At 38.9% G+C, this 14,998-nt stretch overlaps 1 protein-coding gene across 3 annotated transcripts in view; it reads right to left on the bottom strand.

Moving 5' to 3' along the window:
• PLEKHA7 (pleckstrin homology domain containing A7) overlaps positions 1-14,998 on the bottom strand; it is a 188,556-nt gene that overhangs the window by 38,916 nt on the left and 134,642 nt on the right. For all 3 annotated transcript variants that reach the window (XM_063117219.1, XM_063117220.1, XM_063117221.1), the window contains exons 9-11: positions 8,177-8,355; positions 6,919-7,386; positions 55-577 (exon numbers count right to left, since the gene is read on the bottom strand). In XM_063117219.1, the coding sequence (XP_062973289.1) occupies positions 55-577; positions 6,919-7,386; positions 8,177-8,355 (1,170 nt within the window). The remainder of the gene's footprint in view (positions 1-54; positions 578-6,918; positions 7,387-8,176; positions 8,356-14,998) is intronic.

The raw sequence follows: 14,998 nt of genomic DNA, 5'->3' as shown, positions 1-14,998 counted from the left end.
AATAATAACTGGCTATTAGTAAACCAGAAAAATACATCAATACAATGTACTAACCTTTATAGTTTGGTTTCGAATCTTCCTTGGGGATCCAGCAAAAGGAATGTCTATCATCTGTCTCTTGTCAGATGGTTTGACAGTAACTCTTTCTGAAGGAGTGTGTGGTCTTCGGGGTGGAAAGATTTTAGGTGGTCCCGGTGGAGGTATATCAGAAGGAGATGGGGGAACAGAAACTGAACGCGGAACATCTAGTGAACTTCTTCCCTTACCACGGTCTGTAAAGTCTGGAGAACCAATATAAATAGGTGCTGTTGGGCTGCCATGTTTAAACTGCTGTCTTTGTTGCCACTCATATAGCTGCCATACAGTACCATCTTTATTAGCTCTTCTTTCATCATGGGACATCTTCAAGTGGCTAACCCGATCTTGAGCATATTTATAGTCACTTGGCAAATTGCGATTTAGGGGAGGTGAACTTCCTGAAGGCTGCCTGGTATTCTTTGGCAATGTATGATAATTTTCAGGAAAGGATACAGAATGGCTGGGTGCTTGGCGAATAAGAGTCTGATCAGATGCAAGACTGTGTGAGAAAATAGTTTCATTAGAGATTCAAAAAGCATGCAGCTATTATTACGTCAAGACTTCACAAAATGCAATTTTAGAATTGGTTTCATAGATGCAAATAAGTAATTGTAGCACGCTGCTGACTACAAAAGTCTGTCTTTTAAGGTTGGAGAAAGTTAATAGGGTTTTTTTTCACAGAGTTAACGGTGGTTTGAAAGAGTGTGCCCTATCAAAATGTATATATACTGTCTTTGCCACTAGTTAACAGGTTTTGCTGTTTTTTGTATTGTTCAAAACCCCTCAAAAGCTGTTGACCAGAGACAACAGTGGGACCAAAGGAGAAAAAAGTGTGTTCTCATCACAGGAAGCAATTGATGGTGCTATATAAATAAATAAATAAATAAATAAATAATAATAATAATAATAGTTATTTGAAGTCACTCAGCTCTCTCAAAAATTGCTACCTGTCTCATGCCTCAGATGCCAACAGCACACTTTTGTCTATACTCTTCTTGGCAACAAGTTGGCCACTAGGTGGTGAAGTAGACCATGAAACAAATGTGATTCTTTTATCCTAAAGAAATTAATCACCTTAACAACTGAATTGGGGGGGGGCACTTCACAATACATATGTTCCGTAAACATACATGCGTTGAGCAGGCAGAGATAGGCTGTTTTTTTAACCACGATCATTTGTTTAGAACATCCCTGTGCTTAGAGAGTTACTGATAAAAGGCTATCTTCAGCAAAACCAAGGAGATTCATTTAAGGTTATACCCCAAGTGAAAGCATATCATTTCACCACCTGGCTTCATGACAAGATGATTAATTCTGGTTCAAGACAAAAGGGCTCAAAACTTGGCCAACCGATTTAACAGGAAGTCATCATGTCACATAAGCAGTCTCATCTTTTGCACAATTAAGAAGCTATTGATTTAATGCGTCAAGTGACTGCTGGGCTTTCTGCCAAGTTAATATTCAAAGAAATGTTCTCCCCCTTTGCCTGGAAGAAAACAAGCAAGGATTGTAACACTTGGACTGATCTCAACAGCGTAACTAGGGGTGAGCAGCATGAGCTGTTGCCCAAAGTCAACCTGCATGAGAGCACAGGTATGATGGGACAAACATTCTGATTGCCACAGTGAATGTCCCAGAAAACAGTTTCTCAACTAATTAAGTAGGGATCTAGCTAAGATGTAAAAACTGCGAGTTATGGCTCAGAGCCAAAATGGATGGAGGAAATAAAAATGATGGGCTGTCACCTGCTATCCTCTTTTAATAGGCTCTGAAATTGTGAGATCAAAGTCTTGATGGGAAAAAAAATAGTTAGGGTGAGACAAACAAGTCCTGCAGCATATATTCTGGGTACATTTCAAGTGGACCACAAGGCACTCCCTTCCCCTGCCTAATGTCCCAGCCAGTATAACAGGGGGAATCATCATCTCCCCCTAAATATGATGGCCAATGAAGCAGTTCCAATTTTGCAAAAGAAGATATTAGAAGAAGACATTCTCCACAGTGGGTGTGTTAAATTGGGAATAACCATTCAGATTCAGTTGGATCCAAAGGTGTTCTATCACAAACAGAGTTGTCATTGAAGGATTGTTTTACACCCCACACTAGACATGAGAAAAGTGAATCTCCATCTTAAAACTGTTTTTCCACTTGCACAAGGGGTCAAACAAGAAGAAACATACTACAAAAACTACCTATTACTGTACTGTGTATTCTTGCACAACCTCTTGCACAAGCATTTCCATGACAACATTATCAACTATTTTCCTTCTGCTCACATTTATTTGAATCCAATCTATTTAATTTCCATTTATGTGTCTGCTACTAGAATAGTCTTTTATTTTTAAAGACAATACTAGCACCAGATATATTTCACACATGTAATAACTTACATGTAATTCTGCATACACTTCCCTTTTCCCAAGACATGATTTTACAAATCAGATAATAAACCAAGATAAGAGGAAATGAGGATTTTGATTTCTTTTGCATATAGCGCTTTATACAAGAAAGCTATGTACATTTTAAACTGTTCAGAGAGCAACACCAAATCATAAAGAGGGAAAAGAGCAGCACCAATGATGCCCCCCCTTAAAAAAAATCTGTTGATTTTCAAGCAATATTAAGAATTCTGTTGTACTGCTAAACTGGATATGAAGACTAAATAAATATTTCAATGCTTCTTTTTCTGCACCATTGGCACTGCCTTCATCCACTTTTAAAATATGAATTTTCAACCAAACCATGCATCACACATTAAAGCAGATATTGTCCAGGATCCAGAGTAACCATTTAGACATCCACACTCCTTAGTGTTGTCTTTCCCTCAGAGTTGGTGGGAGGAAAACTTTAGTTTTGCTTCATGTAAGAAATAGGCAACCTGGTGCCTTCCAGATGTTTTGGACTACAAGTCATGTAATCTCTGACCATGGGCCATGTTGGCAGGAACTTACTGGAGCTGTTCAAAACATCTGGAGGGCACTAGGTTGCCTCCCCATGGGGCAAGTTCCTAATATCCCATGCAGAAATCAGTTTGTGTAGACTCCTTGCAGCCTAGGTTCTCTTTAAAGCAGAGGTTTTCTAGATGGGGCATGGTGCACTCATAATTTCCTATTCATGTTTTTTTTCATGGGTTCTTAATGATGTCATGAAACTCCAGTTTCACTTCTACATCTAAAGAGCACTTTCAGCAAGTTATTTTAGAGCAGAGAAAACTCGGTATTTATTTGTAAATGTGAAAGTATTTGCATTATTCTGCTACACCACAGTGCCACCTAGAGATTATGTAGTGGAAAAGCAGGAAAGAAAACTTTCCTGAGATAGGTACAGCATTTTGCAGCCAAGAAAGCGGAAAATAAACCATGTAGATGAATTATTATACTATATGAAATTCTAAGCAGGCAAAATATTTTAAAAAATGAAGCTTGATTTTTGCCAAGAAAACTCCCTTACATTATATGTTTTGTGTCATCTAAAGATGAAGGATAAGCAATGAGACCTAATTATCTTGACCACAGCAAGTACCTGATAGAATCAGAACAAAATCAGTTGGCAGCATTATGTAATGGGGAGTGATCCAAAATATGAGAACAGCATTATGCTTAATCTAATCCAATCTATCTTAAAAGCCAATTGTCTTCTTTTCATGTTCCCCCCCCCACTTATATTTTTTGTGTGGGTCTCATCATTACCAGATGAGGACCTGCGATTATCAACTTCTACTTCTATCTCTGGTTTCTCAAGATCAATTTTCTGAGTAGGCCTATCTTTAAAGCGGAGTGTAGCCATACACGTACTCTGGATTTTAAGAAAGCTGATTTTAATAAACTCAGAACTATGATAAGTAAGGTCCCATGGCAAGTGAGCCTAATGAGAAAAGGAGTGTAGGATCGATGGGAGTATTTAAAAAAGAAAATTTTAAAGGCACAATTAAAAACAATTCCAACAAGGAGAAAAGATAGAAGACTACAGAGGAAACCAAAAAGCTTAGAGACGACCTGAAAATAAAAAAGGATACATATAGGAAGTGGAAGGAAGGCAAGGCTACAAAAGAAGAGTACAGACAGGTGGCACAGAAGTGCCGAAATGGCGTCAGGAAGGCTAAAGCTGAGATTAGCGAGGGATGTTAAAAGCAATAAAAAGGCTTTCTTCAGTTACGTGAATAGTAAAAGACAGAGGAAAGAAATGGTAGTTCAACTGCTTAATGAGGATGGCAAATTGATAACAGATGACAAAGAAAAGGCTGAAGTGCTCAATTCCTACTTTGCCTCAGTCTTCTCCCAAAAGCGGGTCTATGACTCCCCTGGAAAAAGTGAAGCAGAAGTTGTGGGGGCAGGATTGCAATTTGAGATTGATAAACAAATGGTCAAAGAACACCTAATTTCCTTGAATGAGTTCAAATCTCCAGGGCCCGATGAACTGTATCCTAGAGTAATGAAGGAGCTAGCAGAAGAACTCTCAGAACCTTTGTCTATTATCTTTGCAAAATCATGGAAGACGGGTGAGGCAGCGGACGACTGGAGGAGGGCTAACGTTGTCCCTATCTTCAAAAAGGAGGAACCTGGGAACTACAGACCAGTCAGTCTGACATCCATCCCTGGGAAAATTCTGGAGCAGATTATAAAGAAGTCAATCTGTAAACACCTTGAAATCAATGCAGTGATTACTAGAAGCCAACATGGATTTGTCAGGAACAAATCCTGTCAGTCTAATTTGATCTCAATTTTTGATAGGGTAGCCTCCCTTGTGGACTGTGGGAATGCTGTGGACGTCATATATCTTGACTTCAGTAAAGCTTTTGACAAAGTACCACATGACATTCTGATTAACAAACTAGCTAAAAGTGGGCTAAATGGAACAACTATTAGGTGGATTCACAGTTGGCTACAGAATTGGACTCAAAGAGTACTTATCAATGGAACCTTCTCAAACTGGGGAGAGGCAATGAGTGGGGTACTGCAGGGCTCAGTCCTGGGCCCAGTGCTCTTCAACATTTTTATTAATGATATGGATGAGTAGGTGCAGGGAACGCTTATCAAATTTGCAGATGACACAAAATTGGGTGGAATAGCTAATACCCTGGAAGACAGAAACAAACTTCAAAGTGATCTTGATAGGCTGGAGTGCTGGGTTGAAAACAACAGAATGAAATTTAATAGGGATAAATGCCAAGTTCTACATCTAGGAAATAGAAACCAAATGCACAGTTACAAGATACTTGGCTCAGCAATACTACAAATGAGAAGGATCTTGGAATTGTAGATCACATGCTGAATATGAGCCAACAGTGTGATATGGCTGCAAGAAAGGCAAATGTGATATGGCTGCAAGAAAGGCAAATGCTATTTTGGGCTGCATTAATAGAAGTATAGCTTCCAAATCACGTGAGGTACTGGTTCCTCTCTATTCAGCCCTGGTTAGGCCACATCTAGAGTATTGCATCCAATTCTGGGCTCCACAATTCAAGAAGGATGCAGACAAGCTGGAGCATGTTCAGAAGAGGGCAACCAGGATGATCAGGGGTCTGGAAACAGTCCTATGAAGAGAGACTGAAAGAACTGGGCATGTTTAGCCTGGAGAAGAGAAGATTGAGGGGAGACATGATAGCACTCTTCAAATACTTGAAAGGTTGTCACACAGAGGAGGACTAGGATCTCTACTCGATCCTCCCAGAGTGCAGGACACGGAATAACAGGCCCAAGTTAAAGGAAGCCAGATTCCAGCTGGACATCAGGAAAAACTTCCTGACTGTTAGAGCAGTACGACAATGGAATCGGTTACCTAGGGAGGTTGTGAGCTCTTCCACACTAGAGGCATTCAAGAGGCAGCTGGACAAGCATCTGTCAGGGATGCTTTAGGGTGGATTCCTGCATAGAGCAGGGGGTTGGACTCAATTGCCTTGTAAGCCCCTTCCAACTCTGCTATTCTATGATTCTAAGGGTACATGCTGAGAAACCTCCTGGAGATTTGAGTTTTCTGTGAGTAGTTCAATACCTTCTCTCTTGTCTGGGCTACAAAGAATCCACAGGAATTTACTCCTGCCTCTTTACTGGTTTGGCATTTAAATAGATGTGTGTTCTTGCATTTCATTACAAATTTGCTCGTACTGAAACTAAATCCCAGGCAACATTGCTAAATGGTTTCAGTTGGATATGCATGCTTAGAAATAATGGAATACACCTTGGTACCACTACACACCTCCCTACTGAAGCTGGCCCTTTCTTAAGATTTGAGAGGTGACACAGTAGAAAGAAGCAATGAAGCTGAAATAGAAATCCTTCTACAATAACAGTAACAACAACAACAAATTGAATGAAAACAATTGTCAAGGAGACTCCTGACCAGCCTACTTCTGGTATCTGAAGAGATATAATTAGACATGTGATGAACCACAGAAACTTTATACTGGCTTAATCCTAAAATAATGTTACTTTAAGGAAGGTCTCAAAAAGAATGTTTCCTGAGCCATCTCACTCCCTTAGCCCCCCCGTGCCCCCCCCCAAACAGAATTCTCTGGAAGGTCAAGGAGTTCTCCAGAAAAATGTGGAATGGGGCACTGTGGACTGCTGTGGAAATTTGATGATTCACCTCTTCCTGCAGCAGCTCCAGCACCCCTCCCCACTTTCCAAGAAGGCAGAGAGGTTTTTCAGGAGCACAGGTGGCTGCAAGGGAGAGGAGAGTCTGAGAAACTTTCCTTACATTAACTTTCCATGAGTTATCTTAGGATCCTTCTGAGAAAACAGATAGGAGTTCATGTATTATTAGAACTATAAACAGATTTGGGGGTGGGGGAGGAGAGGAGACCCAATATGTACAATCAGACATCTGTAGCTTATTACTAACCTTTTTGTGTCTCCTTTTTGGACTTTTACCCAGTGCTCTATGTGAGCCATGTTGTTTTTCCTCTGTGTCTGCTTATTTTGCGTTGGTCTGGGAGCAACTCGTTTATATAAACTGATGCCATTCTGCTCTACTGGGCCAGTACTTGTATTTAATGAATTGGAAAGTGTTCCATTTTTCTCGACAGGCTGAGCTGCTTGGGACCGAGACACACTTGCCTCTGGATTCAATGCACCAACCTCCAATAGATGTTTAGATTTCTCCCTTTTTGATTCCACAGTGTTCTTCCTAAAAGCATAACGCTCGTCTTCGCTTCCTTTTCTCAGCTCATCATGCTTATCATATGCAGAGCTTTCAGGTGATTTTCTGTAAATTCCTTTTGTATCAGTAGAATCTAACTTTGTACAATCTTTGCAGCCATCCACATGATTAGCTTGAGGAACAGCTTGCTGGTCTATTTTTCCTATTTCTCTAAAGAAAAAACACATATAGTAAACGTCAATACTTTATTTTCATTGGATAAAAACTAAGTGTGGTTCTGGTCAGATTTTATACTCAAACTATCTCTGGTGTTGCATTGCCTTAAAGGAGGCTCTCTTATCACATGCAAGAGTATTACACAGAGGACATATTTTTGATGCGTGTGCAGAGGAAGTAAAGTATGCATGCAACCTCTTACAGTTTATTTTATTTATTTGCCTTGTACACAGATTTATACATATCACTTAAATTTTCAAGGTATGGTTTCTAGATATAAACACGTTTTAATGTGTCTTGAGTCACTGTACAAAATTTATCTATTCGTGTCAATAATTAAAGTATCACTGGCCTCAAACTAGCGTGTATTTGTTTTAAACTTCCTCCTCCCAATATCATACAATGAACCTTTTAACAATGGAGAAAGTGGAGTAGAGATGTCCAGTGATGTCACATAATTGCCACAGTCAAAATGGCTACTGTTACTGTACAATAGGGATCTCTTGGTTTCAGAATGGATCAGACACTTTGTAGGACTGAGCGGGGAAGCAATCAGGGCTAGATAACTCATTACATTCAATACATTTATATTGCATCTTTCAGAAGAAAGAAAACTCTCCCAAGGTGGCTTACAAAAGCTAGGAAACAACAGCATTCAAATCTAATATATTAAAATTAAAAGCCTAGGAGCATTTTTAATGCAAAAGTTTTTTGTTTTTAATATCAAACTGATATATGACAGAAGTATCATTTAGTTAAAATGTAGGTAAATCCCTAAACTTGCCTCTTTGGTGATGAACGTGTTTGCATAAGGGCAGCTTGATTCATAGCCCGGATCCAACCATTCATATCTTCTTGAGTATCTGCACTAAAGTAGTATGTGCGCATCCCTGAATGCTCTGCCTGAGAGCCAATAACAGAACTCTTATTATAGATATATGCCCTCATGCCTGTATGGACAGCCTGTAAGAAGAAAGAGAGAAAGAGAGATGGATTAGATAACTATAAAGGAGAATATACAAATCTCCATGCTTATGAAAGTAGAGGGTTGTTTTTTAAATGCCACGTTAATGTACAGTGTTTCTATATAATCAGAGTGGCTCCTGTAGCTAAACAGATAGTTATAGTACCAAAATTGCTGCAGAACAGCAACCTGGCTTGCATATGTGATAGAGCATATTTCTGTATTTTTTTTCTTACTACTATGATACAATTACAGAATTTTATCTGACGTTTGTAACTTTTCTTATTGTTTCTCTTACTTCATGCATTTCATTTACTGCAAACACTACACAAAACAAGCTAACAGATGTTATATTTGCTCATTCCTTTGCTGAATATACAAACATGAATACACTTGCCAAAGGAAGTGAGGCAGGTGGCTACTAGGAGGAGGGCTTTCTCCGCTGTGGCACCCCGGTTGTGGAATGAGCTCCCCATAGAGGTCCGCCTGGCACCTACACTGTACTCCTTTCATCGCCACCTGAAGACCTTTTTATTCACTCAGTATTTTAACACTTAATTTTAACTTAAATTTAAATTTTACTGTTTTAACTCTGTATTTTAATCTTATATCAATTTTGCTGCGTGGTTTTATCCTGGTTGTGCTTTTTATACTGTATTTTGTATTTGTGCTTTTAACCTGTTGGTTTTTTTATTATGGTTTTAATTTTTGTGAACCGCCCAGAGAGCTTCGGCTATTGGGCGGTATAGAAATGTAATAAATAAATAAGTAAATAAATACTTTCTAAATCACTATGTGAGGGATAATCTATTGAGAAGAAAAGTAGGCTACAAATCTTATGATGCCATCAATTTTATTTTAAATTTTTTATAATTTTTAAAAGAAGAAATTCCTTCCATGTTTATTACAGTATTTAAAAAGCTTTATTGCAAAATTACTAAAGATTGATTAAACAGTTTTGAGTTTATATGCAGAGAAATATGTTTCAATAAGATTATGAAACATTTAACTATACAAAAGAAATATTTTTTAAAACCTAGGAAGAATTCATAACATAATCATTTTGGACCTAATAGGTTGGGGCTACATTAGAAATAGTGTCCTGCTACACTGGGTTTACAAGCCATGCTGCTAGTAGCCATAACAACATACAAGGAAGCAGAGAGCAAAGTACTAAGACTTGGTAGGAAAAAATTAACAACAACAGCAACAACAAAACAAAAACAGAATGAAAATTTCACAAAATCAGTACATCCAAGTTATGCTTACACAACATGCATGCCACGTTGATATGGACATGGAAGAGACACACCCTAATACCAGGACAAAAATGTTCTTGTTGCAGACCTACATCACCAAGGCCACACACAAACACATGATCCTGCACAGCCTCAACGTCAGGGAATATCACAAAAAGGGAAAGAGCCTGGTTACATAAACACAGCAAGCATGTTTCACTTGTAGGCTGGCAGCAGGCATCCAAAACAAGAAGCCACCACACAAAACAATAATCCTCTGTAGCTTACCGAGCAAAAATCAATGATAACAAGAACATCCTGTCATTGTTGGCAAATTTCCAACACAAGAGCTTCAGGATTTGTATATGCATGAGAACAAGAACCTGAAAGCAGCCTAGCATCCTGACATGTTCATCTGCGTACTCAGGCCTAAGGTCCCAGCTGTTCTCCTCTGGGATAAACTACATGGGATGTCAAATAGGAGCTTCAAGAGAGAGGAGAATTTTCATCGATATTGTAGCATGGGAGGAAAGGGTTAAATTTTACTCTCTGCACCCCACATAGTCCCTGTTCAGATGACACGCTACGCCATGGTGGTTAAGCATTTATGGCTTAGCATGTTGTGTTAACCATGACTTAGTGTGTTGCGTGAACCATTCCTAATCACAGTTTAAACACACTCACTAACCATTTGCTGCAAAAGGGTTAGTGGTCTAACCATGGCATAGCGTGTCATCTGACCACAGTCACAGTCTTGATCCGAATTGGAGCCCCCAGCAGCTGCTTTTGACTGTTTAAAAAGATACACGCAACAGCAAACTACACATTGATGCTGACTGGTTATTTTTTAATCTCTGTTTTTGCTACTTGTTCAGCCATTGCTGCAATCATCTAGGACAGTGTGTAAAGCAGGATGTAACATGGAACAGTTCCAAGCTAACAGGGCATCGTTATATGTAATTGAAATTTGCACGAACATTTCTATATAGTGCTACAGCAATATCCTATCTTCACCAAAGCTGTGCACAGCATCTAGTCATGATTAAAAAAAATTAAAACCTCATGTTCTGCTTTGCACATTGTAAAGAATACCATGGGTTCACAGACATCTACCTGCTAATCCTGGAATGTCTAAAATAGCTCATTCTGAGGGTGTTACAACTTAGTTTGAGACACTGTGGATCTTCAGTGCACACTGATAAAAAGACACCCTAACTACATTGTCATTGTTTCTGTAATTGCAACATATGGCCAGACCAATTAACAGACAGCAATTCGCTTCTAACACCTATATCTCCTCTAGGTTTCAACATGTGCAACCACTGACTACCTAATTGGCTGGGTTTGCATGACTGGGGAAGGAAAATAAGCCATCACCCTGTGCATGCCAGTCACTCACCACGTCATTACCATAATTACTCTTGCTGGGTGCAGTCTGTCATGTTGTCTGAACCCAGCAAGGGTGCACAGCAGCGGTGGGTTACAAATCACCTCACAACCCTAGAACAAGCCATGGGCTCTGGGATGGTTTCTAAACCTACCTGCTGCACACCCTTGCTGGGTTCGGATGACACAACCAACTGTGCCTCGTGAGAGTATTACAGTAATGACATGGTGCACGACTGCCCCAATCATGCAAACCTAGTCATTGTGTCCAACATGCTTCCTACATGATGAACACTGGTGAACTAAGGTACAGAACGTCTACTGTGTTGCTCTTCTGTAATGAAGGAACATATCCAAACCCATATGGCTGAACACTTGGTATACGAGGATCTCTCTTACAGCATTTCTTGGTGTGGAGGTCCTATAGAGTACTGTGATTGGGTTGTTTGTTCTCTCCTTTGCCAGTTCAGTCTTCCTGTTCCACAAGAATACAGTATTTGAGGATGTCAAATTCTTTCCATTTTTGCTGAATATGATGTTTTATTTACTGGAGTAAAAAACTGGGACTTTTAACATGTGTTTCACTCTTCCCATATATGGACACACTGGGCACCACAAAAGCCCAAGGGAGAAAACAGATCCCTAGTGATGGAGGCGATGACTCCTGAGTTATGAAATAAAATTCTATATTTTTTAAAAAGCCAAACCATGCCAGGGGGGGGGGGGCTATAGTGGGCAAGAATCAGGCTTCACTGGGCAATTGGAGGATTCAAAGGATGGTTGAAGTCACAAAGAGAGATAACATATCTATGAGGTGTGTGTGTGTGTATGTGCGTAAAAAGTGCCTCAAAACCATCATCAGAACAGACTGGGGAAGGGGATAAGAGAGAGGGTATAAACAAAAAGTTTAATTTCATTCAGCCAACTGCAGGAACTATATTTTGTGTGAGGTTGCCTGTAGTATCTTATGTCTAAATCGTTAACCTATTTTTAAAAGGGAAGACTATTATTGCATCAGAAGTACATATGACAATATTTCTGAACATAGGGCCTGTTCGGATGCAACACTGTGAGAGTCTCTACATTAGGGGGAAATCGTGCTGCCTTATCTGGGCTGCTCCTTTGCACAATTGTGATGGGCTCCATTAGATGGGCAGATAGGGGCAACCATGTGGTTTGAATTGCTTCCCCTCCTTTCAGTGTTCATGGCCTTGAATGGGACCACACCATCTAGTGGCTGCTTCGACTTTTGAAATAGCCCAGCTTGGAATACCCAGGCTATTTCAAAAGGGCTGGAATTCCCGGAGGAAGGCATGGGAGATGACCTGGAAGTTGACGTTGTCATCTAAAGGACCCGCAAACTTTAGTGAGCTGCCAATCACAAATGTGCGATATATCAATGGCGTAGAGAGGCTCTAAGAAATAATTAAGACTTATGAGCCATAGCAAGTTTTCAGTTTGCATCCTCCCCTCTTCTCTTCTTTCACCTGCCAGAATAAGGGATCGAAAGCTTCCACTTTATATTTTAAACTAACTAGAGATTTCCATTATGTCTCATCATGAGTGGAAGAAAAGTAACAACAGGTAAACTGGACAAACACTAGGAAATATTAGAATGTTGTTTATATGGGTTTAAATAATCACAGAAGTTTTAAAACTGCAGCTAACAGCTTCTACCACAATGTGAGAGAAAGGAAAGTTACAGACTGAACCCTAGAGCAATTCCTAACACTATGTGGAAAATACATATCACAATTATTTAAGATAGGCAATAGCCCATAGGAAGAATGGAAAGCTATACAAAGAAAGAAACAGGGATAAATATGTCAACAAGAATAAATATGTCAACATTGTCTATCTAAGGATAAAGCAGGAGAGTAAGACACTGGCAGTTAAAAGCTCATAGGTAAGTCAGAAAATAAACTGAGGGGGCTTAAATAAGGGGGGGAAGATTGATGTGATTTTAAAAATATGTGAGAAAAAATGCTGAGAGCTGTGGACTCCAAGGGACAGCTAGCCATTTATATAGTTGTAAAAAAAATATTTAAAAATAAAGGAAATGCTTTTTTTTAAATATAAATAAAAGAATTCAACTTTCAATTCATGTACCAATTCACCCAATTCCACTGCAGCATTTACAGGCTACACTTTGTATAGAGCCTCTTCTTCCTGCGGAAGGATTAGACTGAAGGATAATTTACAATTCTTGCTTGGTTTCAAAAACACAATGACAGTTTAGACAGCACAAATGATATCTAATCTTGTCTGAAACCTCCTATAGGATCTCTGCAATGTTTACTACTCAAATTGCTGAGTATTACCAGACTACTAAAGCCCCATAAAAACAACTACCCCAACCGCTATATACACATGGTGACTTTTTCAATACCAAGTCTTCTTTCAGTATTGGAAAATTAGTCTTTTGTGAAGTGCTGAACTCATTGCTTTCTTTTAAAGAGCAGCACTGAAATCGTCTGAGTAGTGGATATCCTTCATTTAAATTAATTTACAAAATATAATGTTCATTTCTTTCAAAGTTCAACACATAGTGGACTGTTTTTGCTATAATTCTTTTGGCCAATATTAATCTCTCTACTATGGACTGTATTAGGTAAACCGGATAAATTGTACTTTTGTTTGGGTTGGTGTTTTCACATATGTGTTCTGTAATAAAAAAACGATTGATTGATGGATTGAACCTCTGCATTGTAACATGTGCTCCCTCCAAGAACATGTCCATGGGACAGCCACACTTTCACTATAAAAGCAGAAGCAACTAATGTACACTATTTCATTAACATTCAGTTAAAATGGCAGTAGGCAGAACATTGCACATGTTGACATTCAGCAGCTAAAGAAAGCATGCTTACAATATTTGAGTATGCAACAAATACAGTGACTTCAGGAAACCCTTGCCACAGGAAGGGGTATCTCCACAGCATGTATAACTGGTTAAATAAAAAAGTGCTGTTCAAATAAATGCCAGTTATCTCTTAGCAGCACACCAAACAAGCAACACAAACATGTGTGATTGTAAGTGTGAGGACAATCAGTGACAGGAAAACACAGAAGATTTTTGTGATCATAAATTATGACTAAGTACTTCTAAAGCACAACAGTCTGAGATACAACACATACACATTCACAATAGGGATGAAAAAGTAATATTGGTACCTATTCATGCATTCAGATGCCCTTATTCTGGAAAGAGGGAGAAGGAAAGGCAGGCTCTCTCCCACATTGCACAGAAGGAGAAATGGAGAACAAACCCCAAGAGCATAAAACAAGGACAAAAAGTTAAAACAGCAGGAATCCTAAAAAAAATCATTGGAAGTTGACATAATGAAATAAGTAGTTTATGTCCGCACCCTCAAAAACAGGCAAAATTACTTATTTTCACAAAACACTGACATACATACTCAGTTCTTCAGAAGTTTACCTATTCAAAATGCCCTACCCCTAATTCCTTCCATGCAAGCAATGAGGAAGGAAAACTGCAGCAATTTTAAAAGCAATCAGCTTGGTAGTTCTGAAAGAAAATAATTAAGAATTGGTTCAGCCAATTCAGTGGAAAGGGGCTATGTAATTGCTAGCATTTTGTCTTCAAGATTTCCATCTGCCTCTATCTGTTCAGCCAATCTAGAAAAGTGCAGAAGCTCACAAGATATAAATCCAATTGATTTGCTCACATTATGGAAAGTCTCTGCAACTATGAGAGAACATATTAGCTTCTGAAGTTTAAGTTTTAAGGTTGTGCATCAGAAATACAAGGAACCATGAGTAATGTACAATCAATAAGTTTGGGGTCCTATTGAACCTTGCAAAGGGAAAAGGTTGTTTTTTATATATCAGATAAGCAAAAAATTGAGTCTAAATAATTAAATACCAAGCCTGCTACACGTTCTGGAATATTTTTAAAATGTGTTTTGCTTTTCAAGCAATGAATGAGTTGGATAAGCTGCATTCAATTTGACCACATTCTATTTTTAGGCTGTAATCCTATACACACTTACCTGGG

This window comes from Elgaria multicarinata, chromosome 2 (assembly GCF_023053635.1).
Source record: "Elgaria multicarinata webbii isolate HBS135686 ecotype San Diego chromosome 2, rElgMul1.1.pri, whole genome shotgun sequence".
Lineage (NCBI taxonomy): Eukaryota > Metazoa > Chordata > Lepidosauria > Squamata > Anguidae > Elgaria > Elgaria multicarinata.
The sequence above is the reverse complement of the archived record's forward strand: the minus strand, read 5'-3'. Positions and strand labels throughout refer to the sequence as shown.